At 47.7% G+C, this 27,997-nt stretch overlaps 2 protein-coding genes across 6 annotated transcripts; one reads left to right on the top strand and one right to left on the bottom strand.

Moving 5' to 3' along the window:
- Positions 1-243: 243 nt before the first annotated feature.
- LOC146704087 (protein FAM13C-like) lies at positions 244-10,824 on the top strand. 5 transcript variants are annotated; one of them, XR_014922064.1, is made up of 12 exons: positions 244-1,296; positions 2,379-2,691; positions 3,307-3,442; positions 3,549-3,630; positions 3,855-3,915; positions 4,078-4,198; positions 6,594-6,677; positions 6,790-6,885; positions 7,130-7,341; positions 7,879-7,980; positions 8,122-9,204; positions 9,387-10,824. XR_014922064.1 is itself a non-coding variant. In XM_085467144.1 (11 exons), exons 1-11 carry the CDS (start codon positions 1,083-1,085, stop codon positions 8,237-8,239), a joined length of 1,539 nt encoding a protein of 512 aa, XP_085323270.1. In that variant the 5' UTR covers positions 244-1,082; the 3' UTR covers positions 8,240-10,824. The 5 variants fall into 5 exon arrangements, 1 of the variants encoding a protein (XP_085323270.1); XR_014922063.1 differs by having other exon boundaries at positions 9,331-10,824; XR_014922061.1 differs by having other exon boundaries at positions 9,235-10,824.
- Positions 10,074-22,017, bottom strand: asah2 (N-acylsphingosine amidohydrolase 2). The gene is made up of 21 exons (XM_085467142.1): positions 21,987-22,017; positions 21,273-21,421; positions 20,141-20,229; positions 18,930-19,073; positions 18,047-18,220; positions 17,702-17,829; positions 17,363-17,440; positions 17,165-17,285; positions 16,764-16,889; positions 16,587-16,673; positions 16,193-16,297; positions 15,759-15,840; positions 15,558-15,673; positions 15,115-15,209; positions 14,970-15,009; positions 13,729-13,827; positions 12,019-12,114; positions 11,250-11,399; positions 11,092-11,148; positions 10,890-10,978; positions 10,074-10,278 (listed from the first exon to the last, which is right to left on the bottom strand). The coding sequence occupies exons 2-21, from the start codon at positions 21,400-21,402 to the stop codon at positions 10,080-10,082; spliced, it is 2,205 nt and encodes a 734-aa protein (XP_085323268.1). The 5' UTR covers positions 21,403-21,421; positions 21,987-22,017; the 3' UTR covers positions 10,074-10,079.
- Between the last annotated feature and the right edge of the window lie 5,980 nt (positions 22,018-27,997).

The following is a 27,997-nucleotide window of genomic DNA, read 5'->3' as shown; positions in this document are numbered from 1 at the left end:
TGCAGCCCCTACATATGACTTACTCACCGGTTTAAAGTTTGCTATTGTTGGGGGCGTGGCCTCTGTGACTGGCAGGTGTCGCCATGGATGCAGGATGATACAGGAAGAGGCTGACGAGCCTCCGTCTTTTACGTACAGTCTGTAAACGGTCGCGGTGTGAGCGCCTGACACGTCAAACTCGTACAGCATGCAGTGTTTCCATAGAAACGCTGTGGGGACGTGTCACTGCGTGTTCAGTTTTTGGATGTGTGAGGAGAAGCACGTAACTGCTCCTCCTCTCCTGTTTTTATGAATGAGAATTAAACACGTACTCACACACGATGATGTCAGCAGGAAGCCCCTCCCCCACCGATGCGGGAGAAGCCTCATGACCAGAGAGAGAGCGGCATCCTCCTGTCTTCAGATGTCTCTCACCCAGCCGTCTCCTCCTCAGGGGGAGAGAGAGGGCAGACATCCCTCTCCCCCTCCTCCTCCTCCTGCATCCTTGCTCCCTCCTCCCTCCTCTCCTCACGAGCCTGAGGATGAGTAATCCAAGCAGGGAGGAAGGGCGAGAGCTGCAGACGGAGTGAGTGAGGGAGGATACCAGCATCATCATCATCATCAGTGAACGTGCAGAGGCAGAGGATGAAGATTCAAACCCGTCCTGCAGGTCTCTCACTGCTGAGCGGCGTCCACCCGGGGATGGCTAATTCCTGGAGTGGGAGAGAATCAGCGGAGTGAATATTTCTGCATGCTGGTGGATTTCACCTGCACTGGCTAGCTCCTGGAGAGTGTGTGCATTTGTCTGTACGTGACTAATATCTGGAAGAGCTGGAGGGAGACGTGTTTTTCTGGATGGTGCTGGTGTAATTCCTGGAAGGGAGGCTCATTGACTTATGCTTTAAAACTGTGGGATAAGACTGTTTCCTGAACACTAAGCCCCCGCTCTGTGCTTCCACATGTGACGTATCAGAGATCTGGCTAATATCTGGAGTCTTTCATTGTAACAGTGCCTCACTGCCCTACATTCACCTCACACACACAAACACACACAGACACACTGCGCCTGGAACCTGGTTAATCTCTGGACCAGCGTGTCTGGCATGTTCTGCTTCTGCCTGCAGAGTTCCCTGCAGAAGCTCCAGGCTCTGGAGGTGGAGGGGGGGACATCGCTGGGGTCATCCCCCGAGGAGAGCCCCCCTCCTCTGGGCAGCAAGGAGCAGAAGAGCCCCCGTGGTCGGGCCGAGCTCGGAGGGAAGGAGGCGAAGACCCTGGCGCTTTGTCACGGCGTCCCTGCAGACGAGAACAGCCCGCCAGGTATACACACACCTGTCAGTCTGTGTGTGTTTATAAACTGTTGTTTTGTATGTGTGTGTGTTATCATTGGAGATGATCCAGACCCTGTACGCACACACACACACACACACACACCTTCCAGTTTACCTGCACACGAAGCATTAGCTGAGATAACTGTTCACACACTGTGTGTGCGTGCGTGTGTGTCTGTGCACGCTGCTATTACAAACAAGCTTCTGTGAATTTACAGAAACGTTTGCACAAAAACTTCATTTCTACAGTCAATAGTGAAAAATGGAGCTTGTAAAACTTAGAGGAATACAAACATCCATCATTCCCTCACATCCAGTGGGCCAGTTTAGAGTCTTTAGCGGGCTGATTCAGGGCCCTGGGCCTTATGTTTGACACCTCTGCTACATGTGGTTCTCAGTTGGGTCCAGAGGTCCTGGAAGGTCGTAGCAGTGGTGAGAGTGTTATTTTAGGCATTTTGACTGTTCGGCAGCTGCAGGCTTCTCGGCATTCTCCGAGTTTCAAACACTTTTTATTGAATCCGCTGAAAACAATAGAAACAGGCAGCAGACTGAGCTTTGGCATTCGGACCCTTGTTGGAGTGATGATGACCGTTGACAGCACAGAGGAGCAACGCAGTGATGGAGCGCGCCGTCGATGAATGGGCGTGACAGAGTTTTGATGTTCTGAACTTCCTGTCCTGATTCTCTAAACACGGAAACTAACCTGTTAACTTCCTGTCGTTGGCCTAAAACAGCTGTAAAGGTATAAGCGGGTAGGATTGTGTCAGCACGATGGTATCAGCTGTATGATGTCACAGAATTAGAGAGTTCAGCTTCACTGAAACACGGCTGAAGGTAAAACTGGATCAGTGTTAACAAATTTCCCACGTGTGGGACTAATAAAGGTTATCTTATCTTATCTTAGTGTTCGATTAGCTAACTGTTCCCACAGCTGCTCAGCGTTAGGCTGCAGTGATATATATTTACATACATGTGGTATATAAAGCAATTTAGAGATAATTATAGTTACTGTAAGCTGACAGCACTGCTGGGAGGAGGAGGCTGACCTGATTGTGTTTTGTGTGTCTGCAGAGCTGCTGACGTTCCTGACCAGACCGCCACAGTCCCCGCGACACCCGCCGTTAACCGCCATCCACCCCGGCCAGCAGCCCCCGACCCCCGACGTAGTGACGCCGCCGAGCCCCCACCACTCCCCCTACTCTCCTCAGAGGAGCAGCCCCGGAGGTGAAGGTGGACACGGCTCAGATGGAGGCGGAGCTCTCCTCCAGCTGCTGGCGGGAGGTGCCAGCCCCCTGCCCTCCCCCCGCTGCTCCAGCCCATGTCAGAGGTTTAACTCGGACCCGGACTCCGCCCCGTCGCCGCCGTGCAGCCAGCAGTACATCCTGTGAGTGCTGCTCTGAGGGGGGCGCTCTGATGTTCATCTGGACTTCCTGCTTTGTTTTCCTTTAAATGATGTCTGTGTACGTTTATGTCTGCTTCCACGCGTGCTGCACAGCCTGGATCTGGACCCTGGTGGTCCTGGATCTGGACCCTGGTGGTCCTGGATCTGGACCCTGGTGGTCCTGGCTCCAGGACCAACTGGACTCTTTGCTCTGGTTTCCAGTTTCAGGCTGCTTGAAGCTGTTTTGTGCTCGATGTCATGTGATTGGCGGGGAGAGTGCAGTGGAGTGGTTTGTGTTTGACCTGCATTAGTGCGGCTTATATAATCCGTCCTTCATCATCATCGTCTTCGGTTTGTGAGCCACTGCCTGAAGCTGTGACCCAGTTTTCTCGTCTTTGTTGTTTCACCGACAGCTACTTCCTGTCTGTGTCTGTGACACGCTGGCGTTGGATAACGTGACGGTTCCCGCGTTCAGGCTCAAAGCCGTGTGTGTCCTGCTAATCTTAAAAATGTTAAATCTCTTTGATAAATATATCTGGATATATCCCTGTGGGGTGGTGGCGTGCTCGTACCCGATGATGCCCGCCTGCTGAATCTGAGCGCTGTGTTTGTGTTCAGGTGTCGGGGCGACAGGACGCAGGACTCGGAGGGCGAGCGTCCCTCGTCCGTGCCCTTCCTCACGAGACACATCCAGACCCTGAAGAAGAAGGTCCGCAGGTTTGAGGACCAGTTTGAGCAGGAGATGAACTACAAGGTAGATCCAGGAGGGGGCGCTGTCAGACTCACGGCACAGCGTTAAAGAGTCGTAAACGTCATCGCTCTTTACTGCATCATTTGATTTCTGTCGTCTTCTGTTTCAGCCGTCCCACAACGACAAGTACTCGAACCCGGAGATGATCCGAGTGATGGGCGAACTGGCCAAGGCTCGCAAGCAGCTCAAAGGTGACGGTCGCAGGCTCGGCTCAGGTTCAGCGTCTGTTGTGGGCGCAGGCTGCAGCCACGTGTTTGACAGCAGCAGCTGGAGTCTCAGTAAACGTGCTCATCAGCTGAGCTGCGATCAGGCTCCTGCCAAACTGACAGTAAAACTGTGACCTCTGTGTTTCTGGTTTCAGTTCACTGACTGCTGAACTGGTTCATGGTAATGTGTGACTGTGTTTCCTCTGCAGAGCTGAGACTCAGGCAGTCGGTGTTCGAGTCGAAGGAGCAGGAAAGCGCAGACGTCTGCAGGTAACCGACTTCACTAACCCTGTGCTGACTCAGTAACTGTTCGAGTAGTTTGTGCGCAGAGTTACTGCAGCAGAGCTGGAAGGTTTTAACATGCTGCCTCTGCTGGATGCTAGAGGAACTGCAGGCTTTGGTGCTTCAGTGACGGCTGCCTGTATCCTGCAGGTACGGCGCGGGGCAGCAGGGGGCGTCGGAGCACAAACCGGCTCTGGAGGAAACGGTGGAGTCCCTGTTCAGGCGGCTGAGAGAGAAGAGGCAGGCGCTGGGTCTCCCTGACAACATGAAGGTCGGTGCTCGGCTCTGAGTGAGCGAACGCTTCGATTCATCAAAGGAATCAGGTTTCATTTTGTTTCACTTTGAATGTTCGTTATCACGCGCACAGACTCGACTCTGTTAGAGGTCAACCAGTCCCATATACAGGATCCGGTCCCATCCTGGCCTCAATGACTGGATCCGATATCGGGGAGAAATAAAAATGTAACCTGATCCAATAAATATCACAAACAGGAACTCCGCCTCCATTACAGACAGTAGAGATCGACAGACCACGTGACTTTCGCGCGTTGCATTGTGGGTACGAGTGCAACAAAATCAAAACACTGCATCAAGCGCCAGCATTTCCAGCACCGGTAACCATTAACTCTGCGGTTTAATCCCCACTTGCATTTTATTTGCCCCAAAAACAGTTCTGTACAAAACGACGGAGAACTCGGCAGCTCCGCACGAAGACAGACGTGACGAAGAGTCAAAGAAAGTACGAGGAAGAAATCAAAGGAGTGAAAGGGTCAGACCCACACGAGCACAGAGTGGAGTAAGGACGTCAGCGTGCTGCACAACTTTCATCACGTTTATTATTATATGGTCCTAAGTGAGAGCGCACACACTCACAGCATGTTTGGTAGCATCAGATCCTGCAACAAGCCCAGCTCCAGTTTACTTTGGTGGTTTGGACGACTCCATCTCACAGCTGCTGTTACAGGCCAACGCATCTATGTGTCGTTTCAGGTTGTAGTGTTACACAACATTTTCAGATCCAATAGAAATAAAATAAGTGTTTGGTAATTCATTCAATTCATTGTCTTTATTTATTACTGGCATCATTGTTTCATTCTGTTACAGAATCTCACAGCAAAGAGGCAACATTGTAGAAATCCATCAGCTTTATTAGCTGCTTCGCTGAAAAACAAATCAACAATGCAAAAACAAAACATCAAACAACAAACTGAGACAGTATCACTTGCTTCATACAACACTTGGGCGCATATATGCAGACGTGGCTGTTTTGATCTCGCTCTCTCTTCACCAATCAGATCTGGCTGTGGTAGCAGCTTGAAACCCCGGCTGATAGAGGGGCCCAGTCTGGATCGCATCCCAGCATTTTGTAGGCTGCTTTTCCTACAAAGAACAACAAACATTAGCCCGCAAAGCCACAGTGAACAAAGCAGCAAAGCAACGAATTCAATTCAAATTAAGACTTATTTGTAACCTACATCACCAATTATGATAAATGACGTAATAACTACAACAGCAGACTGACCTCTGTGGGAATGCTTGGAGCAGACTGACCTGTGAGCTGCAGCGTTCTGGGACGTTATATTTGCTCTTCGAACGGCTGCAATCCAGGCCGTCCGTCGCCTCTTTGTTACTTCGGAAACTCGGTTTGAACGATTTTTCTTCCACGACGGAATCCGATAACAACGATCTCTTTACCGTCGGCTTCCCGTGGCTGTCATGCGACCGGCTGTTGCAGCTAATAACACAACAGCTTCTTGCCATTTTTTGTTTCTTTTTATCGCTGTGTGACTGTTTTCACGTGAAAGCCTGCGTGCGCTAGTACCGCTTACCACTCGTACCCACAATCCTTTGCGGTTTTACCCCTGAATGACGTCACATCTCTATTAGACGTGGAAGTAGTGTCGTTACATTAGCATTCAGTTTGAGGGTTACAACAGGAAGTTATATATTTGTTGTTCTCTCGTGACGGGATTATTTACCAAACGACTGATGATGATTTTTATCCTCCTGTAACTTTGCTGTACAAAGAGCTCAAACTCCAAAGTTTCAGGAGGAGTGTTGCTGAACTAAAAATCAAGAATGTGGGGTCCTGTTTGGACAGCCCGGCGTGTGCGCCCCACGCAGGGGAAACAAACCGGCACGACGCCTGGCCAGTTTCATGGCTCGAAAAAACTATGAAAAACACTTTTTTCAGTCTTTAGTTTTGTACAGAAATGACACAAAATTCAGTCTCAGGTTAAAGGTGATAGAAACACTGACATCATCCTGATCAAACATGAGTGTGTTTGTTTATTGGCTTTAAACTCTGTTTATGTTCAGCTGTAAGTATAAAAGGCTCCATTTGACGTTTTTGAGTGTAAACATGGTTTATAACAAAGTTTTTGAAATGTGCATTAAATTGCATTTAAATGACTTTTTGAATTTTACTTTAAGTCCTTCAAGTTTAAATACAAACATCAGTTTGGCTGAACTGTGAAGTACTTTGGGTGCAGCGTATGTTTGTTTAATAAAATTATAACAGAACAGCTTTAATGTTCTGTTTCTTAAACTGGAGCATGAAAAAACAGCGTTATTGATTGTAACTATATCAGGTTCACATCCGTATCAGCAGATATCCAATTTTCTGATATCAGACGTATGTGGTGCCATCTCTGGACTGTGTGCAGGAGATGACTCAGGCTCAGATGGTGCTGGAGAAAATCACTCTGCAGAAATGTCTGCTGTACTTCGAGAGTCTGCACGGCCGGCCGGTGAGTCCTCCCCCACACACACCCAGCAGGATCGAAGCCCCTCGTTTCCAACGCCGTGTTTTTATTCTCCAACTCCACGAGAGGAGCTTATTGACACTTTGTTGTGTCCCAGGGAACGAAGCAGGAGAAGAACCTGGTGAAGCCTCTGTACGACCGCTACCAGATGATCAAACACTTGCTGTGTGCCAGCCCCACCATCAGCACTATCGTAAGACGCACACCTGTCGTGTTTTAACATCAGCAGCAGCGATTTCATACGTGCAAACTAAACAAAGTTTCGTCAGAGAAAAACGGAAACGTGGGGTTTATCGTCCTCCTGCTGCAGCGCCACCTTCAGGACAAACTCACTGTGACAACAGCAGCTTTGAGTTGTTTATGTAGTCGAGATGATTTTACATAAGAGCTAAAGCTTGATGGCGTTTAAGTACAAGGACGCTCTGTTTCTGTCTCAGGAGGAAGAGGATGGTTCTGATGAAGACTGCGTGAGTTCGTTGGCCGTCGATGAGCTTCCTGTCCTGCCGCCGCGCAGACCGGCCCAACCAGCAGCCGGCGAGGAAGACAGCGACCGGGACAGCGACCCGGCCTTCGTGTCGCCGTTAGACGAGGTGAAAGCCGTCCGGCAGCAAGATGCTCTCACCACAGCGAACCTGCACGAAGCCTCCAGGTGGGTGAAAAGTGACGTGCGGCGAGGCTTTGAAGCGTCTGTGACCCGAGCCGGTGCCACAGACGCGTCCGGTGCGTCCCAACGCATCTGACCTTTTACTGTTACACGGCTGCTAACAGGAAGTTTCTACTCAGCAGCTCATGAAACGTGACAAACACGCAATAAACACGTCTGAGTGCTCACCTGCAGCTGGTCTGTGCAGCTCCTGCAGCTTGGTGTGACACGATGTTTACGTGGACGTGCTGCGGTCAGACGACGAGTCCTGCAGGCGTAACTGCGCCTGCCAGACTGAGCTCAGGGTCCTCACAGTCAGCCTGCAGCATGGCGCTACTACAGTCTGTATATAAAAGATGGACGCAGCTCCTTCTGAAAAGTCTGCACTCTGTCTAATGACCAGCAGGGGGCGACTCCTCTGCTCAGCTGATCTGAAGCAGAGGAGCGTGATTGGCCATGAAACACCTCGACGGAGCCGCGTCCATCTTTCGTGTGCAGTAAATCGCTCGGCGGCCGGTTTTCAGTTTCTGTTCCTGGGTCCAGGTCTCAGCTGCTGGACTGTCTGCGGGAGACCCGGGCCGAGAAGAAGGCGAGGCGGAAGGTCCTGAAGGAGTTCGAGGACGAGTTTTATCGACAGACCGGAAGGTGAGCACAAACTTTACTAACAACAGGAGCTTTTAACGCAGCGGCAGCTGGTTTTATTCGATGATTATACGAGCGACGTGTGTGGGCAGCAACCTCGTTAACTCGCTCCTGTGTTTCCTGTCATTTGTGCTTGTTGGACAGAATCTGCCAGAAAGAGGACCGAACGCCGATGAAGGAGGAGTACCAGGAGTACAAACAGCTGAAAGCCAAACTGCGCCTGCTGGAAGTCCTCCTCAGCAAACAGGAAGTCGCCATGTGAGGAAAACCCGAGTTAAACCGAGCCAGCATCACTTCTCCCAGTCCGGAGGGAAACTCGTTTTCCTCACACGTTGAGCTTTTTCATATAAACTGAATGTGCTCGAGTCCAGGTGGAAGCTGTGGCGATAGTGGAGGAAGCTAAAAATCACAAAGTGTGTGTTTGTTAACCATGTGAAACACACTCAGGAAAGCAATAAGATCAACAAACAGCAGCTCGGCGCTGAAAGACGGCAGAAACCTCCTGAAACGTGCTCATTGGACACAAACCAGGAGGGCGGAGTTTAGCCGGCGTCACGAGACAAAACATCAGCTGTTTAAAGCGACCGCGTTCTTCTGCTTTATGGTGTTTTGCAGAAACTCCACCTGAAATATTTAATAATCAAATGATTTTATTGATATTAGTGCTGAGCTCAGTGAATTCAACACGTGTTGAAATCAAACAATGGAAAACGACGTCTCTCTGGAGGTGAAATCTAGTCTGTCAATCTTTCAGCGTGTCGTCGCGCCTGATCGCACGTCAGAGCTACAAACTGCATGTTCGTCCAGAGGTGGAGGCTGTACAGGTCGACACCACCAGGAGACCCGGAGTCGCTGCTGAACGCGACTTCTTCAATCATTCATGATGAGTTTTAGCACTGAAGCTACCAAAACGTGTTCGGGTTAAGTTCACAGAGTTAAACACGCGCGGCCATTTTTGGTGAGCGCACACTGAATCTTCTCATTTCATTGGTTTCTTTTGTTCTGTCAGTTTCGCTGACATCTGGTGTGTGTTGCCGTGGAGACGGAGGAAATGAACCGTTTGCGTCACTGAAGCGGGACGTTCAGGCGTCACTCGTGCCGGTGCAGATGTATTTAAGTCAGAGCGCTTTATGCTGAAAAAGGACATTTAAGTTTTTTCAGGTTGCTGTTGTAGCGACGGGTCGCTGCTGGAGTCTGTCGCGGTGCAGGCGCATGCAGGCGGTGCAGGTGCAAGCAGGCGCGTGCAGGCGCATGCAGGCGCGTGCAGGCGGTACAGGCGCGTGCAGGCGGTACAGGCGCGTACAGGCGGTACAGGCGCGTACAGGCGCGTGCCGGCGGTACAGGCGCGTGCAGGCGGTGCAGGCGCGTGCAGGCGGTGCAGGCGCATGCAGGTGGTGCAGGCGGTGCAGGCGCATGCAGGCGGTGCAGGCGCATGCAGGTGGTGCAGGCGGTGCAGGCGGAGCTCCTGTAGAAAAGAGAGCCTGCAGGGCAAGTAGCTGAAAACTGCAGCGCTCTTTAACATCAGAAGAAACCCCGCCGTGTGCGTTCGAGGAAACTCTCAGAACAACCGAGCGAAAAGCTTCCTGATGTTTTGCACGTTACACTCTCAGTGTGTCGGCGGCGTTCCCGGGATTTAAGGTCAGTATTCAGAGCAGAATCCAGCCTTTCCAAACACTTCTCCTGAAACGTGAGATGTTCTGTGTTTCCCCGACGTCTCTGGTGAATCGTGTTAATGTTGTCGTTTGAATCTTAAAGCCGGCTGAGGTTGACCCTCCCGCTCTGAACGCTGAGTGCACGTTTGACACACAGGCTCTGCTGTGGTCATCAACTCTGTCCCGTGTTGTGCAGTCCTGGTTGAAAAGCATCTATAAAGACAAATACTGAATAAATATTTTTGCTACCAACGCGACTCCAAATGTTTGTGTCGGTTTCTCTTTGTCTCTCACAGAGTGATGCAAACCTTCACACAGAACGTTTAAACACTTTATTTGGATTTCACATATAGTCTGAGTTATTTTTCGGCACATGCAGCCTCTTAAAATCTGATGAGTCCTGGAGGACTTGGCGCTGGATGGTGGTCGGCCGTGTCGTCTCAAACCGCTTCACTCGTAGTAGAAGCTGGCGGTGACCGCGAAGACGTCCGACGAGCCTTCGTACGGCGTTATGACCGGCTGCAGGCCTTTCAGCTCTTTGTAGTGGCCAAAGTGTTTGATCCTGTAGGAGCCCGCCGAGGCCGTCGGGGGAATCTGCCACTCCACTGTGGCGTTGCTCTCCCGGTTTGACCCCTTCAGCCAGTGAAACCTGCAGCAAGACAAGCGACTTTAACTCCTCAAAGGACCCTGAGTTAAAAGAGGAACGTCTGCAACCTGACTTTAGTTTCTGTTTGTATGTTTTGTGATTACAGCTCGTGAAAATCAGAAATCCAGGTTCCAGAAAATTTAGACTTTGTGTTCTTTCAGAGAGGACACTTAACCTACAGGTAGACAAAGGTGCCGGGTCATCTGCTGGTATTGGTACTGGTTGCCGATTCCACCTTCTCACAGTGCCCAATACTATCAAATAGCTTGATGATATTGTTAGTGTTTCTGATTGGTCAGGAAACTCACCTGACCTGAACCCTGCAGACACAATCAGAAAGTCTGGAGTGGACGAGAAACACTCGACCAGCTCCAACCAAAGCAACCCGAGCTTCAGTAACCCGTCAGCAGCACCGCAGGCTGACGAGGTACTCAAACCAAGTACTGAGTGTATAAATCCTTTTTTGACCAAAGGAAATATTCTAAAAATCAGGTTTCTGCTGAATTTCATGAGCTGTCGACCTTTTTTTAAAATAAAATTACAGAAGAAGGTTTTTTTGTTGTTTTTAAAATCCTGATCAGATTTTTGAGATGCACAGCTACACATTAATCTACCTGGTCTCCCATGATGCATCGTTGTGGACAACCTCCCAGGTTTCTGTTCTGTTGTCAAAAATCTCAACAGTGACAAAAGTTTTATCCCTCTGCAACAAACGAGAGGAAGAGGTCAGAAAGACGTTTCAAGTATCCTAACAATGCTAAGCTAACAGTGGCTGAAACACTAGGATACAGGTGGATGAAGAAGAAGAGTTCTTACAATATCTCCAGAGTTTCTCGGGTTTCCTGCTACAAACGTGACAGTCACAACATCACCCTGAAAACCACATTAAATATTTAAGACTCATTTTGTCCACATGCACACAGAGCGGCGTCATCAGCGTGGACCCTGAGGAACACAGTAAGAGTGTTTCCTACCTGTCTATAAACGGGGTAAACCTGCTCCAGGACGTCTCCAAAGCTCATATTCTCAGGTTTTCTGTCAAAGAGCGCCAGGGGCACAAAATTAAAGAGGTTCTCTGTGAAGAAGGGAGGCTGAGGGCCGGCTGGCAGCTCTGAGACTCTGTCCTGGAAACACGATTAATGTCAGCAAGCAGTGTTACATAGGATTGGCTTCACACTGCAGTGAGGGTCTGCTGTTGACTGTTTGCATCCGACTGGCCCTGGCTTTATGAAATATTTCTGCTGCAACCTCATTCATTCATTCAGGAGTCTTTATGTGTCACATGCGAGTACAACACGCAGCGAAATGTGTCCTGACTGATGGAACCTTTTCACTGTTTCATCTGTTTCCACCTCACATGAAGTAAAACATGTTCAGAATATGAGTTTGACGGACGTTTAGCCGTCTGACTTTGGTTCAGTTTCATGTTTTATCTCCATCATCTTTATATTTGGAAAAGATTTTCCTGTGATTTTCTTTTGTATAGAGTAAGTAACATGTAAGCAACGTTACAGAATAATTCCTGTGATGAAATATTCTTCTGCTCGTGTTTCTCTGGCAGAGAGAGAGAGTCGGTCTCACACTGCAGCTCGTTTCAGATAAACTGGTGAAAAATCTGCTGTTTAAACTGAGCTCTGTGGGCTGACCTCGTTTTCTTTCACTAACTGTTCTGAGGGAAACGTGACCCCGTGTTTCCAATGTGCTCATGAATGCTGATGAAAGGTGTAATCCATCCATTCCCACCTGAGCAATGGCTCGGGCCAGGCCTCGATACTTCTGCAGGTAGGCACTGAGCGTGTGCGGGCCGTATATGGTTGAAGCGCCTTCATACCGCTGCACCTGAAAAATAGACAATCAGACTAAGTTTCCACCCTGCTAAATGTCCATTAATATATACACACACACATATACACTGAACAAAAATATAAACAGCACTTTTGTTTTTGCTCCCATTTTTCATGAGCTGAACTCAAAGATCTGAAACATTTTCTACAAACACAAAGGAGCCATGACTCTCAAATGTTGTTCACAGATCTGTCTAAATCTGTGTGAGTGAGAACTTCTCCTTTGCTGAGATCATCCATCCCTCCTCACAGGTGTGTCAAGGCGCTGATTAGACAGCATGAATATTGCACAGGTGCGCCTGAGACTGCCCACAATAACAGGCCACTCTGAAATATGCAGTTTGATCACACAGATGTAGCAAAACCAGTCAGTATCTGGTGTGGCCTCCATTTGCCTCACGCAGGCAACACATCTAATGGAGATGTGTTGCCTGCGTGAGGCAAAAGCTGTGCAATGGGCATGGAGTTGATCGGGTTGTTGATTGTGGGCTGTGGGTCCACTCCTCTTCAACACTTGTGCAAAGTTGCTGAATATTGGCAGGAACTGGAACTCGCTGTCGTATACGCTGAGCGCCCCAAACATGCTCAATGGGTGAGTATGCCGGCCATGCAAGAACTGGGATGTTTTCAGCTTCCAGATGTCCAGATCCTGGCAATATGGGGCCGTGCATTATCACGCTGTAACATGAGGTGATGGTCACGGATAAATGTCACAACAATGGTCCTCAGGATCCACCGCCACCACGGGCCACTCAATCCACAACGTTGACGTCAGCAGACCACTCATCCACACGAGGCAACACAAGCTGTCTGCCATCTGCCCTGAGCAGTAAAATCATCTGTGAACAGGACACCTCTCCAATGTGCCAGACGTCATCGAATGTGAGCGACACTCGAGTCGGTTACGATGACGAACTGCAGTCAGGTCCGGACCCCGATGAGGACCACGAGCATGCAGATGAGCTTCCCTGAGACGGTTTCTGACAGTTTTTGCAGAAATTCTTTGGTTATGCAAACCGATTGTTGCTGCAGCTGTCCGGGAGGCTGGTTAGCACTGTTGCCTCACAGCAAGAAGGTCCTGAGTTCAATTCCACGGGCAGGCCAGGCTCTTTCTGTGTGGAGTTTGCATGTTCTCCCCGTGTTTAAGTGGGTTTCTCTTCAGGTACTCCGGCTTCCTCCCACAGTCCAAAGACATGCAGTTTGTGGGGACAGGCTAAATAGAAACTGCTCATAGGTGTGAATGGTTGTCTGTGTCTATTAATTAGACAATTGATTAAAAATCTACGAACAGATTAATGAAGAATGAAAATAATCGTTACTTCCCTCCCTGCTATGAAACTCATGTTTAGATGTGATGATAATCTGTTGGCATCACAGGAACAGTGTAACCACCACAGGGACACCTTTAAAAGTTTGTAATCATTTACACAGGTTTGCTTTCCACCGTCTTACTAATTTTACTCTGATATTTCATTTAAGTAACTGAGTACTTTCTCCAAATCTGACTGTTTTATGTCCAGTTGATCTTATTTAAACACTGATTTGGATTTTACAATTTATCAAATGACTCTAAAAACTACAAATCCTATGAAGTTCAGCAGATGTGTACCTGGTACTCTTCATAGGTGGTGATGTAATGAGTGTACACGTTACTGAGGCCGGCAATCACCACCTCCATGTCCTTTAGAGTTCCCTCTGACTCCAGCTCCTGGCTCACAGTAACAACAACACAGTAAACACACAGTTATAATCCGAGATGGGCAGCGTTACTGTAATCCGATTACTTTTTTCAAGTAACGAGTAAAGTAAGGGATTACTATTGCAAAAACGGTAATTAGATTACCGTTACTTTCCCGTAGGAACGCTGCGTTACTGTGTTACTAAAACCGTGATTTTTTGCGAGAATGTCTCACGACAGTGACGTAAGCGAGTGCGCCGTTAGTGACAACAGCTGTGTGCAGATCAACAGTGGATCATATATCGAGTGCAGAGAGAGTATGAGCGTGCAGCGTTTAAAGCGTGGAAGCACTGACCTTACTTTGAGTTTGATTCCATAAAAAGTGATAAAAACATTAGTGTCCGCTGTGCGTGGGAAGAAAACTTCTTTTTACAGGGAAAAAACCCCTAAACTTCCAACAAGCACCGAGTAGCTACGACGTAATGGGAAACTCACAGAGAAACTCGTGGATTCTTCCACTGACCGCGGCACACCTGCACCAGGGTAAACCTCCGCCTACCCCACTCCTGCTTTACAGGTGAAAATAGAGCAACAGGACCGCTGAGTCTTTGACTTTATTTATTTTCTGCTGTGTTTTACTTGCATCTATTTGAAAGACTGAGTGTAAACACAAAAAATATTTTATTTTATGTGCTGGAATGTGCAGAAAATAGGTTTCAATGTTAAACTAATTTCTTCCAGTCAGAGAAAGTTGCAGATAATTAAATTTTTGCTTGATGCTTAAAGTTAAAAGATTAAAACTAATAAAACAAGTTTTAAAAAGAGACTTTTCCATTTGATTACATTTTGTATGATGATTATGCAGAAAAAGTAGAATTGGGCTGAAAGATCTATCACTTTATCAGCTACTCAGGTTGTAAATCGTGTTTTTAAAAAGTAACTAAGTAACTAATTACTTTTGAAAATAGGTAATCAGTAAGTAAGCACCGAGTGCGCAACAACGTAATGGGAAACTCACAGAGAAACTCGCTAAACTAATTAGTTACTGATTACTTTTTTCAAGTAACTTGACCAACACTGGTTATAACACGGTAACAACATAGTGATGTGACCTGTGAAGATTCGGTAATAAGAACTGTTTTCATATGAAGTGTTGATGTGTCGTTTCTCACCTCTTTGATAGCTTCTCGTAACCTCCGCCCTGACATGGTGCTGTTGAAGAAAAACACACATATATGCAGCAGAGTGTTATTACTGTGTTATAAGCAGCTGTGTTATCATTGGCTGCATTAACAGCTGTCGGTAAAACGTCGTTACGTCATTTCTCCAGGAACAGCTACGACAGCCACAGAGCCGATGGTGATCATCTGAACGTCGACGATCTGAGGATGCCAGGGCAGAGGCCAGTTCATCTGCACAGACAAACACACCACGACAGCCTCTTTACCCGTTTTATTTTATTCAATCCACCTCTCAGGTTTTACCTGCTTCTAGTAGATTTGTTCTGAGCCCTGTTCTCTTTAAGCCCAACTTTCTTTTAGGGTTTGAGCTAGTTGGACCTCACAGTCCAGATTTACAGTCCAGGTTCTTTCCTGAAACTTAAAGTCAAGCCTGTGGGGAGCTGGATGAAGCATCATAACCTGTGTTAGTGTCAGACTGTAGTGATACACTGACTGTGGGTCATTGTCTGACGCGATAGCATAAATGTTGGATCCATGTTCATCACAGACTGTATTTTGTACGTGTGAGCCTCGCCTCACCTCCCCTGTGCTGAACAGGATTGGTTTGGGATGATGACATTCCTTCGTCTGATTGGACGGTGGGCCAAGCAAAGCGTCTCTGATCCCATCCCAGAAGGGGTCTCCTTCCACAGCGCCTACATGCACAGAGATACGCAGTCAGGTTATCACAGCCCGTCTCAGCAGGCTTGCAGCCCAATGTGAGCTGAGGGACAGAATCACCTTGGGTGAAGTTCAGGCCTCCGCCTCCATCTGTTGTTCCTGCTGCAAAGCTGTGACCCAGAGCTGGTTTACATGTGCTCGCCTGAAACACAGACAGCGTAGCTTCTATGTGAAACAGAAGCAGGAACGTGCTGCCACAGCTTTTCTCTGTGAGGCGTTTTTACCCTGTGTTCACATTAAAAAGAAACTAACACATTAAAAGAAGCTGAGTTATCTGTTAGGAGCTGCTGTTTGTCCCACACATCGCAGAACAAGAGAAAACATGTCTGTAAAATGAATGAATGAAGAAACGATTAAAAATTTGTTCCTGGGAAACATGACATCAAATTTTAATTATTATGAATAAAATTTCTAATCTAAATTTCTTAATCTGTGTGTGTGTGTGTGTGTGTGTGTGTGTGTGTGTGTGTGTGTGTGTGTGTGTGTGTGCTGACCGTGTGTGTCTCATTGATCTGAACAGTGACATCAGTCATGTTGACCCACTGATGAGCATGATGAATAAAGCCGGTCACCTCCTCGACTGCATTTGCATACAGCTCCTGCAGGGGGCAGCGCAACAAGCACACAGTCGTGACTTTGTCACTCGTGGGGATGCTAATGGGATTCCTTTCAGGTTTAAAGGAACATTCATGAAGCAAAGACAAAGTCAAGACAGAGAAACAATGAATATTTGGAGGGTCTGACTTTTGTCCCCATAAGCAGTGAGTCCCCACAAAGCTCCTAACCGACACACGTCCCGATATGGCAGTGAATACAAGCACAAAGCTTGTCAGATTTTTTTTATCATTACGTGACGCTGTGTTGTTTTCTGAAACGAGGCACACGTACCTTGGCTTTCAGGTAGACGTTGTGTCCGATGATCCGAGTGCTCTCAAACATGTCTTCTCCAGGTCCGGACGCCAGACACATTGCAGTCTGGCAGACACACATTTATCGGTTTCCTTCTGCGATTTATTAACTATCTTAACGAGTCTGTGTGTGTGTGTCTGTGTGTTGTGTATTTACCCCTCCTATGGGACAGGAGCTGTTCAGGTAGTCACAGGGCAGCCCAGTGTTCACACAGTACGGTCCTCTGGTGTTCGGAGTGACGTCACCGAGGTTACTGGAGGAGAAACCAGCAACGAAACTTCCCTGAAACACACACACACACACACACACACACACACACACACACACACACACACACACACACAAAGAAACACTTTAATTATATACCCAAATAAACCATAACGAGTAAATGTTCAGCTGGAAACTCGTCTTTCAAACACTTTGTTACCAAAATGACCAAAAATGCAAAAAATAATTAGCTTGTTTTATCTTCTGGTTTCTGGTTTTTACTGAGTTTATGTTAAAAATCACAAACTCTGAGACTGTGGTCGGGCTTTGATGCAACCTCTTCAGGTTACCTGTCCAGGTAGCCCTCCGGGGTTCTTGTCCTGCTCCAACAGGTAGGAGGCGTAGCCCATGTTGTCGCTGCTCACCATGCGGTTGGTGTAGTTCATGCTCACCGCGTGGACAGCAAACCAGCTGTCAGCAGCAAAGCTCAGTGAGAATAATGATGGTAACAAACGATGGCAGCATTATTGAAGGAGTGCTGTGTGTACCTGATCATACCGATGCCGTCTCCATCCTGATCGGTGAACTTCAGCACCAGCACCTGTTTGTCGGTGTTCCACTTATACCTGAAAGATCAATAACATGAACACCTGATCAAATCAGCCAATCGCGTGGCAGCAGTGCAGGTGAAGATCTACAGATGTTTCCAGCAGCCTGTCTCTGTGAGAGTTTACGAAGCTTTGAGCTTTACAGAGGAGAGCATGTCTTCAGGCTGTAAAGCCTAGAACGGCTCTCCTTATGCTGTGGAGCTGATCTATAGAAGCAACAGCAGAGCTGCAGGGATGTACTGATAGAAACAAACCGATAAATCATTCATTATTATCTACCTGCGCCTCTCCTCCTCGGGGTTGTTCAGGTACGAGTGAGGACTTCTGTTCAGGCTGCTGTCGTCCAGCTCTCCTCTGTTCCTGTAGACCCTGCCGGGCTTCATGTTATTGTGGGCTATGTCTATACTCTGGAATAAGGGTTTCAATTATGAGTACACAGTTCATCGGTACGACCTTACCCTGACAGATAAACATTTCTAATAAAAGTAATCATGTAAAAGTGCATTCTCCATCCCCCCGAACTACCCAGTGTGTCTTTGCTGGGTAGAAGAATAAGAACTGATTAGGAACACATAGGAATGTGTGGGAGTTTACTGTGGTCCATCAAAAAACACACACACACACCTTAACAATGCCGTTGACCAACGGCTCGATGGCAGCCTTCATGTAACCGCCTGTGATCATGAACAGCGTGTACTGGAAATATCCACCGAGTCCACAGTGAGTGTGAGTCCCACTCAGAACAACGTTGTCCTGCCGGTATAGATCCCCGTACTTCACCTGCAGTGCCTGCAGAACCTGCACACACACACACACACGTACTGCTTTGTGTGCTTTGTGAAGACCTCTAACATGAGACACACTGGTCCCCACAAAGACAGATGTACAAGTCAAGCACACACAGCAGCGATCAGAGGATAATGTCTCCACACATTTGTGAGACCTTTAAGACTCTCTGATGATGTCGATGCGTCATCCTTGAGAACAATAAGAACAGCGGTGAAACTACAGCGTGAGGTTAGCTGAGGTAACACCCAGCAGGGGCGGGGGCTCCCAGCGCTGATCCCAGACCCAGATAAATGGGAAAGATTGTATCAGGAAGAGATTCAGTGTAAAATCTCTGATAAACATGCAGGTCATAAAGAAGAAGTCCATCAGAGGGACCGCTCAGAGTCAGAGAGGCTGACATGGTCTGAGCACGTGCAGAGGAGGGAGGGTGGAGGATGGAGGCAGGATGAGGAGAGGAAGACCTCAGAGGAGATGGATGTAGTGAAGGAGGACATTCAGACGGTGGGTGAGAGAGAGGAGGATGCTGGGACAGGAGGAAGTGGAGGCAGATGATCTGCTGAGGAGACCCGCTTCAGCCCAGAAAGTAAAACTTTGAATAGAGTGTGTGTGTGTGTGTGTGTGTGTGTGTGTGTGTGTGTGTGTGTGTGTGTGTGTGAGAGTGTGTGTGTGTGTGTGTGTGTGTGTGTGTGTGTGTGTGTGTGTGTGTGTGTGTGGTCACCTCGAGTCGGAGCCTCTGTGAAACCATTCCTATGTCTGCCGTGACGAACACCACCCTGCGCTTGCCGTCATCGACGATGAAGGCTCTGCTGTACAAACGGGTGTGTATGCCTGCAGCCGTCTGCTGAGGGTTTGCATAGCCCATCTAAACACACACATTAAAACCTTCTCAGCAGGTGAGATTAATGAAGTTTCACAGTGATTTCACAGTTGTTTATGTTCCTGTTAAAGTGTGAGTGGGCAGCTCGCGTCTGCAGGATCACAGACGTTCACACAAATGTGACTGTGGTACCTGAACACACACACATTCTCACACAGAGTGTGATCTGTGTGTCTTTGCCTTCTACGACGATGAAAGTCATGCTGGCTATAGGATGTGTTTCATGCCAGAACCCAGATTACAGACAAGGTTTTACAGACGATAATCCTGCTGCTTCCAACAGACTCTATATGTTCCTATTCACTAATGTTTTTATGACCGCTCAGCGTTCGGCACTTAGACCATAAAGATTATCAGTCCAAGCACACCCAGTCGAACCGGAGCGGCAGACTTTGGAGTTTGTTCTCTGCAGGTCCTCTGCTGCTGTTTTCATCTGCACTCATTTACATGTCAGAGTTCTGGGTCTGCTTGACAGGAAGTTCAGAAATGTTTACGGCTGGATCCGCCCAATTCCCATCGCCTGTGGTTGGTTGAAGTTGAGGAATGTCATTCAGTTGTGAAGGTCCCGGGTGCAGCTTCCAGTGAGCAGCTCTGATGCTGCTGGAATCAGAAATAGTTTAAATGGCAGAGATCGGGTGGAGGTGGGCTGCAAAGCGGCTTACAGAGGCAGCAGCAACTACTGACTATGAGCGCCACCAGCTGGATGTGTGCTGACACTGAGATCATCTCTTCAGAACGAGAAGTTGTGCTCGTATATTGTTAACGTGGAAAAAAATGAACAGTAACTTGGCTAACTGTTACTTCCCCAGCTGTTCTCTGAAGTTCTGAAGAAGAACTCCAGAGAACAGCTGTGACCCACCTGCAGGAGCCCGGAGAACTGTTGCTCAACAGCACTTTAAAAATAACCACAAGGTCTGCCTCTGTAGAAGCAAAGCATAAAGAACTGAGCTGTGGCTCAAGACTTTTGCACAGTTCTGTGCACATATGGGTGACTTCATGTTAAACGGAGCACGAGTCCCTGAAGGCAGCATGAGTGAGTTTGTGGTACTGACCATAGGGACATCAGCCGGCGGTCCGGTGCAGTCGGCTCGGCCCACGCCGATCAGGTAAGGTGTGTGCTGAGGGGGCGGAGTCTCTGGATCTGACAGGACGACAGATTTGAATTCATTACGACCTCAGATGTTGGTAATATTTTCATACTTTAGATCTGCTGTGACAACACTGAGAATGAACCTGATTCAGTGTTTTATAATCAGACAGCAGTTTGTGCCACAAATCACTGAATCTGACCAATCACATAAAAGCAGAAGCTCAATCAGGAAGTAAATTGCACATCTGTGTTCATGTGGCGCTCTTAAAGGTGCCGGTCTGTAAACATGGGTGTTTAGGATCGTCCCCATAGTAACAGTTGGTCGGGCGTGTCGAGCCGTTGGATGGTCAGTTTTTCCTGCAAATGTTTTTTGCTCCTGAAATTTGAATCATAGCTGCTGAAACATAAAACAGACATTTATGCACGAACAAAGTTTCCTATTAACTGTTATGTTGATTAGCATTAACAAGCACTCAGAGGACAGCTCCGCCCTGACCTGACCCTAACCTTTGACCTGTGACCTTGTGACTAAAATGGTGCATTTTATCTTTGGCTTCTATAAACTGCACAAACTTGAGGTTTTAAGATATATTCATGCAGTGTGCGATTATGATGTCATATTAAAACAATAAAAAGTGCTGGTCAGCTATCTCAACGCCCTTTCATACGACATTGACTCCATATGGTTCTCAAGGTTTTTCCAGGTCAGTTTTGACCTTCGACACTAACAATGAAGGTCAAATGTTTGACCAGCGTGGGCACTCGTGTCCCCGGGACCGTTGTGGTGAAGATTGAAGACAATTCTTAAAAGATTGTGGGTAACACAGTTTTTACTCATTTTCATATTTGCTGTGACCTTTGACCCTGACTCAATATCACCACAGTGAAATCAGCTCGAGCTGTTGTTGGTATCTACCATCACACAAAATGTTTACATTTTATCTTGAAAACTGAGGACGCTAGACTGCTAACAGACAAACGGACGACCAGAACCAAGGACGTCCGTCCTCCAAACACGCTGTCGGAACAAAGTCGACAAAGCTCCGAGTACACGACAGCATGAACATCTGAGGTTTTATCGAGCAGTTTCTCACCTGCGTGCGTTTCCCTGGTAACGTACAGTACAACCAGCGAGATGCACACGCCGGTCATAACGACGAAGATGACGCCGAGCGTCACTTCCAGAGCTGAAAACCCACAGCACAGCGACTTCCTGCTTCCCATTCTGTCTGTAGGAAACACACTGAAATGATTTCACCTTTCAGAGCTTCATATCATCAAAAACACGATAATACAAGAAGAAGAATTTCAGAGTCGGATCTTCTCAACATGTTTGAAGAAATGAATCATGGGAACAACAATCCGTCTGTCTGATGACTTCAGAGCGGTTGATGCTCATCAGGCTAAAGACCAGACTCCATAAATCTGCCTCAGACCTTCATCAGGTTTTTCCATTAAAGGTCAGACAGCCAGAGTCCGTCCACGAGTAGAAACCAGCAGCGAGGTTTCACAGATCAGACACTTCGGATCATTTTGCTCATTAAATCAATCAATCAATCAATCAATTTTCCTTCTGTTTGTTTACTTTGTTTCTCTTTTTCTGCTTTTTGGGGAAATATAGAAAAGAGTTCACAAATGTTTCCAGCTAAACATGGAAGGAAACTTTATATGATTTCTTTGATTTATTTGTTGCAGATGAAAATGATTATTATCTTTTAAAGCAGGTGACCGTCTCTGAGTCTCCGTCAAGCTCACGTCTGACAAACGCTCACATTCAGACGAGAGACGAGCATAAAGACACGACTCACCTGGAGTTGGAGCTTCTGAGAAAGTGTCTGTTCTGACAGTCTGACAGCTCAGAGCAGCTCGGCTCTTATCTCTCTGATAAACACGAGTCTGCAGGTAAAAAGCTCCAAAGGTTAGCACAAAGGTAAATCACAAATGCTGATCGGCGATTCCCGATAAAAACAACCTCGATGGTAATAAGACAATAAATTTGTTCCACCTGTTATCAGACTGATACTTTGAGTTTGATCTCTCAGCACCTCGAAAACAGCCGTTGAACTTCTCTCGGCTCGAGGATCGCTCACCTGCTCGTAGGACAGACGGTCTTCTGCAGAACCCTGAGTGATCTCAGAACCAGAACCCGGTGCAGCAGGGAGCCATGAGGTAACACGCCTCAGTCCTAATCCCGTCATAGCTAGAAGCAGCTGAAGCTCATGTAAAGGTAAACGTGACAATATCACAGTGAGCTCCTCAAATAACAGGGTGTCCAACATGGGGCCAGGAGCCCACATCTGACCTGCCAAAGGTCTAATGCGGCCCAGCAGATGGAACCTCAAATATTTTTCAATAAAGCACGTTTCTGCTCCTCGTGTAATAACAGCTGGGGTACTACTCGAGCCTTACACTGCAAGGGAGCTAACATATATCTATTATATACAGGAAGAGGGTGATAGACCATCTGAAGCAGTTAGAATGAAACAAGGCTGTTGACCGGACCTCATAGCACAGGCTGTACCCAGGGGAGTCTACACCAAGTCTGTATGGTTTACTGAAGATACATAACCAGGAAGCACCTTTAAGACCGATTGTCTGCATGATCAACTCCGTTACCTGTAACATCTCCAAGTTTCTGGCTTCAATCCTCAACCTGCTGGTGGACAGCTCTGAACACCACATCCAGAACTCTTTGGATTGTGTTGAGAAGGTGAGAGATGTCATTATGGAGGCAGATGAAACCATGGTCTCGTACGACGTTACATCTCTCTTCTGTAACCGGAAGGTTGCTGGTTCGTTCCCCCTGCTCTCTCTGTCCTGGTCATTGTGTCCTTGGGCAAGACACTTCACCTACCGCCTACTGGTGATGGCCAGAGGGGCCGATGGCGCAATATGGCAGCCTCGCTTCTGTCAGTCTGCCCCAGGGCAGCTGTGGCTACAACTGTAGCTGCCTCCACCAGTGTGTGAATGTGAGAGTGAATGAATAGTGGTATTGTAAAGTGATTTGGGTGCCTTGAAAAGCGCTATATAAATCCAATCCATTCACTTGCATCCCAGTCACAGAAGCGTTGGAGGCAGTTCGTAAGAGATTACAGGATGACCCCAACCTCAGCAGCAGGACCGCTCTCAGCATCGACAGTGTGTGTTTGAACTGTGTCTTCATTCCACCTACTTCACATACAAGGGTCAGTTCTACAGGCAGAAACATGGGTGTGTCATGGGCTCCCCAGTTTCACCCATCGTGGCCAATTTGTACATGGAAGAAGTGGAAAAGAGGGCTTTGCTATCCTACCCTGGAACACCACCAAGCCATTGGTTCAGGTATGTGGATGACACCTGGGTTGAAAATCAAATCTCAGGACGTGCCACATTTCATGGATCACATTAACTCGGTGGACCGACACATCAAATTCACCAGGGAGGATATGAACAGTGGCAGGTTAGCCTTCTTAGACTGAGATTTCCATCAGTAATGGGGGACATCTAAAAGCTGACGTGTACCGTAAACCTACACACACGGATCAGTATCTAAGGTTTGACTCTCATCATCCACTGGAGCACAAACTGGGCGTCACCAGGACGCTACAACACAGAGCGAACACCATCCCCACTGACACAGCAGCCAGGGAGGCAGAAGAACATCAAGAAGGCCCTGAGTAAGTGTGGTTATCCCAGCTGGACTTTTGTCAAAGCTGGGAAGGCTCCTAAAGAAAGCTGCAGATGATCCAGGAGAGAAGGACGACCGCTGCCCAAGTGAAAACCTGCAGTGATCCCGTACGTGTCAGGAGTATTGGAGCAGCTGAGACGCATTTTTTCTAAACACCAGGTCTCTGTGGCTTTTAAACCCCAAAACACGCTGCGCCAAAAACTGGTCCACCCCAAGGATCGGGTCCCCCGACACAAACAGAGTAACAGAGTGTACGCTGTTAAGTGCAGGATTTATACATCGGGGAAACCAAACAACCTCTGGCTAAGAGGACGACACAACACAGAAGAGCCACCTCACCAGGCCAGGACTCTGCAGTCTATGCACACCTACAGGCCAGTGGACACTCTTTCAATGATGAGGATGTAACATCCTGGACAGGGAGGAACGCTGGTTTGAGGGCGGAGTCAAGGAGGCCATTTACGTGAAAAGGGAAAGACCATCTCTGAATGGAGGAGGGGCCTAAGGGTACATCTGTCACCATCTTACAATGCTGTGATTGCAGCCATTATAGCAGTAATATTATACTGAGAGATAAGGTCTGTAATCAAAGGAAATGCAATAAACAGAAAATACAGCAGTGTAAAAACAGCTGGAGCATGCGCTGCCACGGCACAGGCTGTTAACGAGTTTCACGGTTTCTGCTCTGCACGTTTGTTAATCACATCAAAGGATCACTTGGTGTCGCAGCTGTCTGTAGCTGGGCTGTCATAAAGGTTGGAGAAAATAAAGCATGAATGAAAAATGTGTTTATACACCAGAGGAATCTAAACGATCCTCATCAACACTCATAATTACTCTGAAGGACAGAAGCCATAAAGCAGACATGTCACAGGTGTAAGACACACAGAGCGCGGTGAACTCAGAGCTGCAGGGCAGTGTGGGAGTGTCGGTGGACCATAACATTACCTCTGCTGTGCTTTCTGTGGAACAGCAGCCGTTATTCCAGGGAACACTGAGGCGTTCCCACACGCACATCATGGGATGTTCAAACTTGTTTACACGGGTTATGTCACGTTAGAATATGATGGTTAAAAACTAAAAAACAAAGCTAAACTTACTTATGAGAACTATGTTAGGACAGTTTATTTATTACAAGTATGCATATCTAAGAATAACTTGATGCATCTGACTGTTTACAAACTGACAAACATTTCAAGTTCTACTAAACTAAAAACAATTTGTGGTAACTTTTTTTTTATCATTGTTGAAATTTCTAGAATAACACTTATATTAATATAACACTGAATGCAAATATGAGTCATTTTTGACCAGGACATGTCCTTCAATGCACATATTAAACAAATATGTAAGACTGCTTTCTTCCATTTGTGCAACATCTCTAAAGTTAGAAATATCCTGTCTGAGAGTGACGCTGAAAAACTAGTTCATGCATTTATTACTTCCAGGCTGGACGACTGTGATTCATTATTATCAGGAAGTCCTAAAAACTCCCTGAAAAGCCTTCAGCTGATCCAAAATGCTGCAGCAAGAGTCCTGACAGGGACTAGAAAGAGAGAGCAGATTTCTCCTGTTTTGGCTTCCTGTTAAATCCAGAATTCAAAATCCTGCTCCTCACATACAAGGTCTTAAATAATCAGGCCCCATCTGATCTTAATGACCTTGTAGTACCATATCACCCTATTAGAGCACTTCGCTCTCGCTCTGCAGGCCTACTTGTTGTTCCTAGAGTATTTAAAAGTAGAATGGGAGGCAGAGCCTTCAGTTTTCAGGCCCCTCTTCTGTGGAACCAGCTTCCAGTTTGGATTCAGGAGACAGACACTATCTCTACTTTCAAGATTAGGCTTCAAACTTTCCTTTTTGCTAAAGCATATAGTTAGGGCTGGACCAGGTGACCCTGAGTCCTCCCTTAGTTATGCTGCAATAGGCGTAGGCTGTCGGGGATTCCCATGATACACTGGGTGTTTCTTCTTCACTCACTATGTGTTAACAGACCTCTCTGCATTGAATCATATCTGTTATTAACCTCTGTCTCTCTTCCACAGCATGTCTTTGTCCTCTTCTCGATTTCCATTTTGACTTTTAACGACCGAAACTCTGGCAGAAACACACAAAGGTCTTTTAAGTAGATGCCTAATAACATAATTTACACTTTGAATATCTTCTGTGGGCTCTGAACAACAGAATCCTAGACACATCAGAACATCAAACAGTTATATTGCCATCACTGTTATAATCTCACAATGAAACAGTCTCAGATTTAATTATTCTGAAACTACGTTTAGGCCTACCACAACGTTGTTTTATAGTTACTGATATCATCAATATAAACATATTTATTGTTCTGTCACAAGTGCAGTCTCTAGTTTAAACAACACATTTGTTTTTCATTCCAACACAGGAGCTCGAACTTTGTAATATTTGAAGGATGGCTTGTTTCCAGTCCAGGCATTACTGCCTGAATGACTGTCATGGATCGAGGTGATGCAAATGTAAGTGCAGAAGAAAGTCTTTAACTTCCCTTCAGCACAGTGGCAGTGGATGTGGGTTGGAGAGTCAGTGAGCTTGAACCTGACCATCTTCACTGACCATTTGTTTTTTGTTTTGTTTTTTTGGGGGTTTGTTTGCCTGTCCCATTTGGTTCTTTAGCCATCAGAATTGTTGTCTGAAGACCAACAAGGATACTGTGAGATTATTATATTATCTTATGCCATGTTATACCCCTAATTAAAGATTGTGAAATTATTATGTAGTTTTAGTTTGTAGTCCTCTCCGTGAATCGCTACCTTATCGTGGTGGAGGGGTTTGTGTGTCCCAGGGATCCCAGGGGCTATGTTGTCTGGGGGCTTTGTCCCCTGGTAGGGTCTCCCATGGCAAATTGGTCCTGGGTGAGGGACCAGACAAAGAGCAATTCAGAAGACCCTTATGAAGAGAACATCGAGGGAACAGTTTACCCCTCCCGGGATAGGGTTACCGGGGCCCCGCCCTGGAGCCAGGCCCGGGGAGGGTGCCCGAGGGCGAGCGTCTGGTGGCCGGGCCTTTGGGCACAGCCCGAAGAGGAGACATGGGCCCATCCTCCCGCAGGCCCACCACCCGCAGGAGGCGCCATAGGGGTCGGGTGCATTGTGTGCCGGGTGGCGGCCAGGAGCGGAGGCCCTGGCGGACTGACCCCCGGCTGCCAAGACTGGCAATAGGGACATGGAATGTCACCTCTCTGGTGGGGAAGGAGCCTATGTTAGTGCGTGAGGTTGAGACGTACCGGCTAGATATAGTCGGGCTCACCTCTACGCATGGCTTGGGCTCTGGAACCAGTCTCCTGGAGAGGGGCTGGACTCTGTCTCAGTCTGGAGTTGCCCCTGGTGAGAGGCGGCGGGCTGGGGTGGGTATTCTAATATCCCCTCGGCTTGCTGCCGGTACGTTGGGGTTTTTCCCGGTGGACGAGAGAGTTTGTTCCCTGCGCCTTAGGGTCGGGGAACGGGTCCTGACTGTCATCTGTGCTTATGCGCCGAGTGGCAGTTCAGAGTACCTAGCCTTCTTAGAGTTCGGAAAGGCCATGGAAAAAGACTTTCAGACTGCCTCGAAGAGATTCTGGCAAACCGTCAGGCGTCTCAGGAGGGGAAAGCGGTGCTCTACCTGCACTGTGTATAGTGCTGGCGGAGCGCTGCTGACATCCTTAATCCCACTGACACGTCTTCCGAGGAGGAAGCAGAGTCTGGGGATGAGGGGAATGACCCGCCAATTTCCGGGGGCGAGGTCACTGAGGCAGTTAAACAACTCCTTGGTGGCAGAGCCCCTGGTGTTGATGAGGTCCGCCCTGAGTTCCTGAAGGCTCTGGACGTTGTAGGGCTGTCCTGGTTGACACACCTCTGCAATGTTGCGTGGAGTCTATGCCAGGGTGCTGGAAAGGAGAGTTCGTCCGTTAGTCGAACCTCGGATACAGGAGGAACAATGCGGTTTTCGTCCTGGTCGCGGAACACTGGACCAGCTCTTTATCTTCTCCAGGATACTTGAGGGTGCATGGGAGTTTGCCCAACCAGTCTACATGTGTTTTGTGGACTTGGAGAAGGCATTCGACCGTGTCCCTCGGGGTGTCCTGTGGGAGGTGTTGCGGGAGTATGGGGTGTCTGGCCCATTGCTACGGCCCATTCGATC

The sequence above is a fragment of the Copadichromis virginalis genome, linkage group LG8 (genome assembly GCF_057382275.1).
Source record: "Copadichromis virginalis isolate Kocher_CV1m ecotype Utaka linkage group LG8, C_Virginalis_male_GT1.1, whole genome shotgun sequence".
In the NCBI taxonomy this organism is placed as follows: domain Eukaryota; kingdom Metazoa; phylum Chordata; class Actinopteri; order Cichliformes; family Cichlidae; genus Copadichromis; species Copadichromis virginalis.
This window is presented reverse-complemented; position numbering and strand designations above follow the sequence as displayed.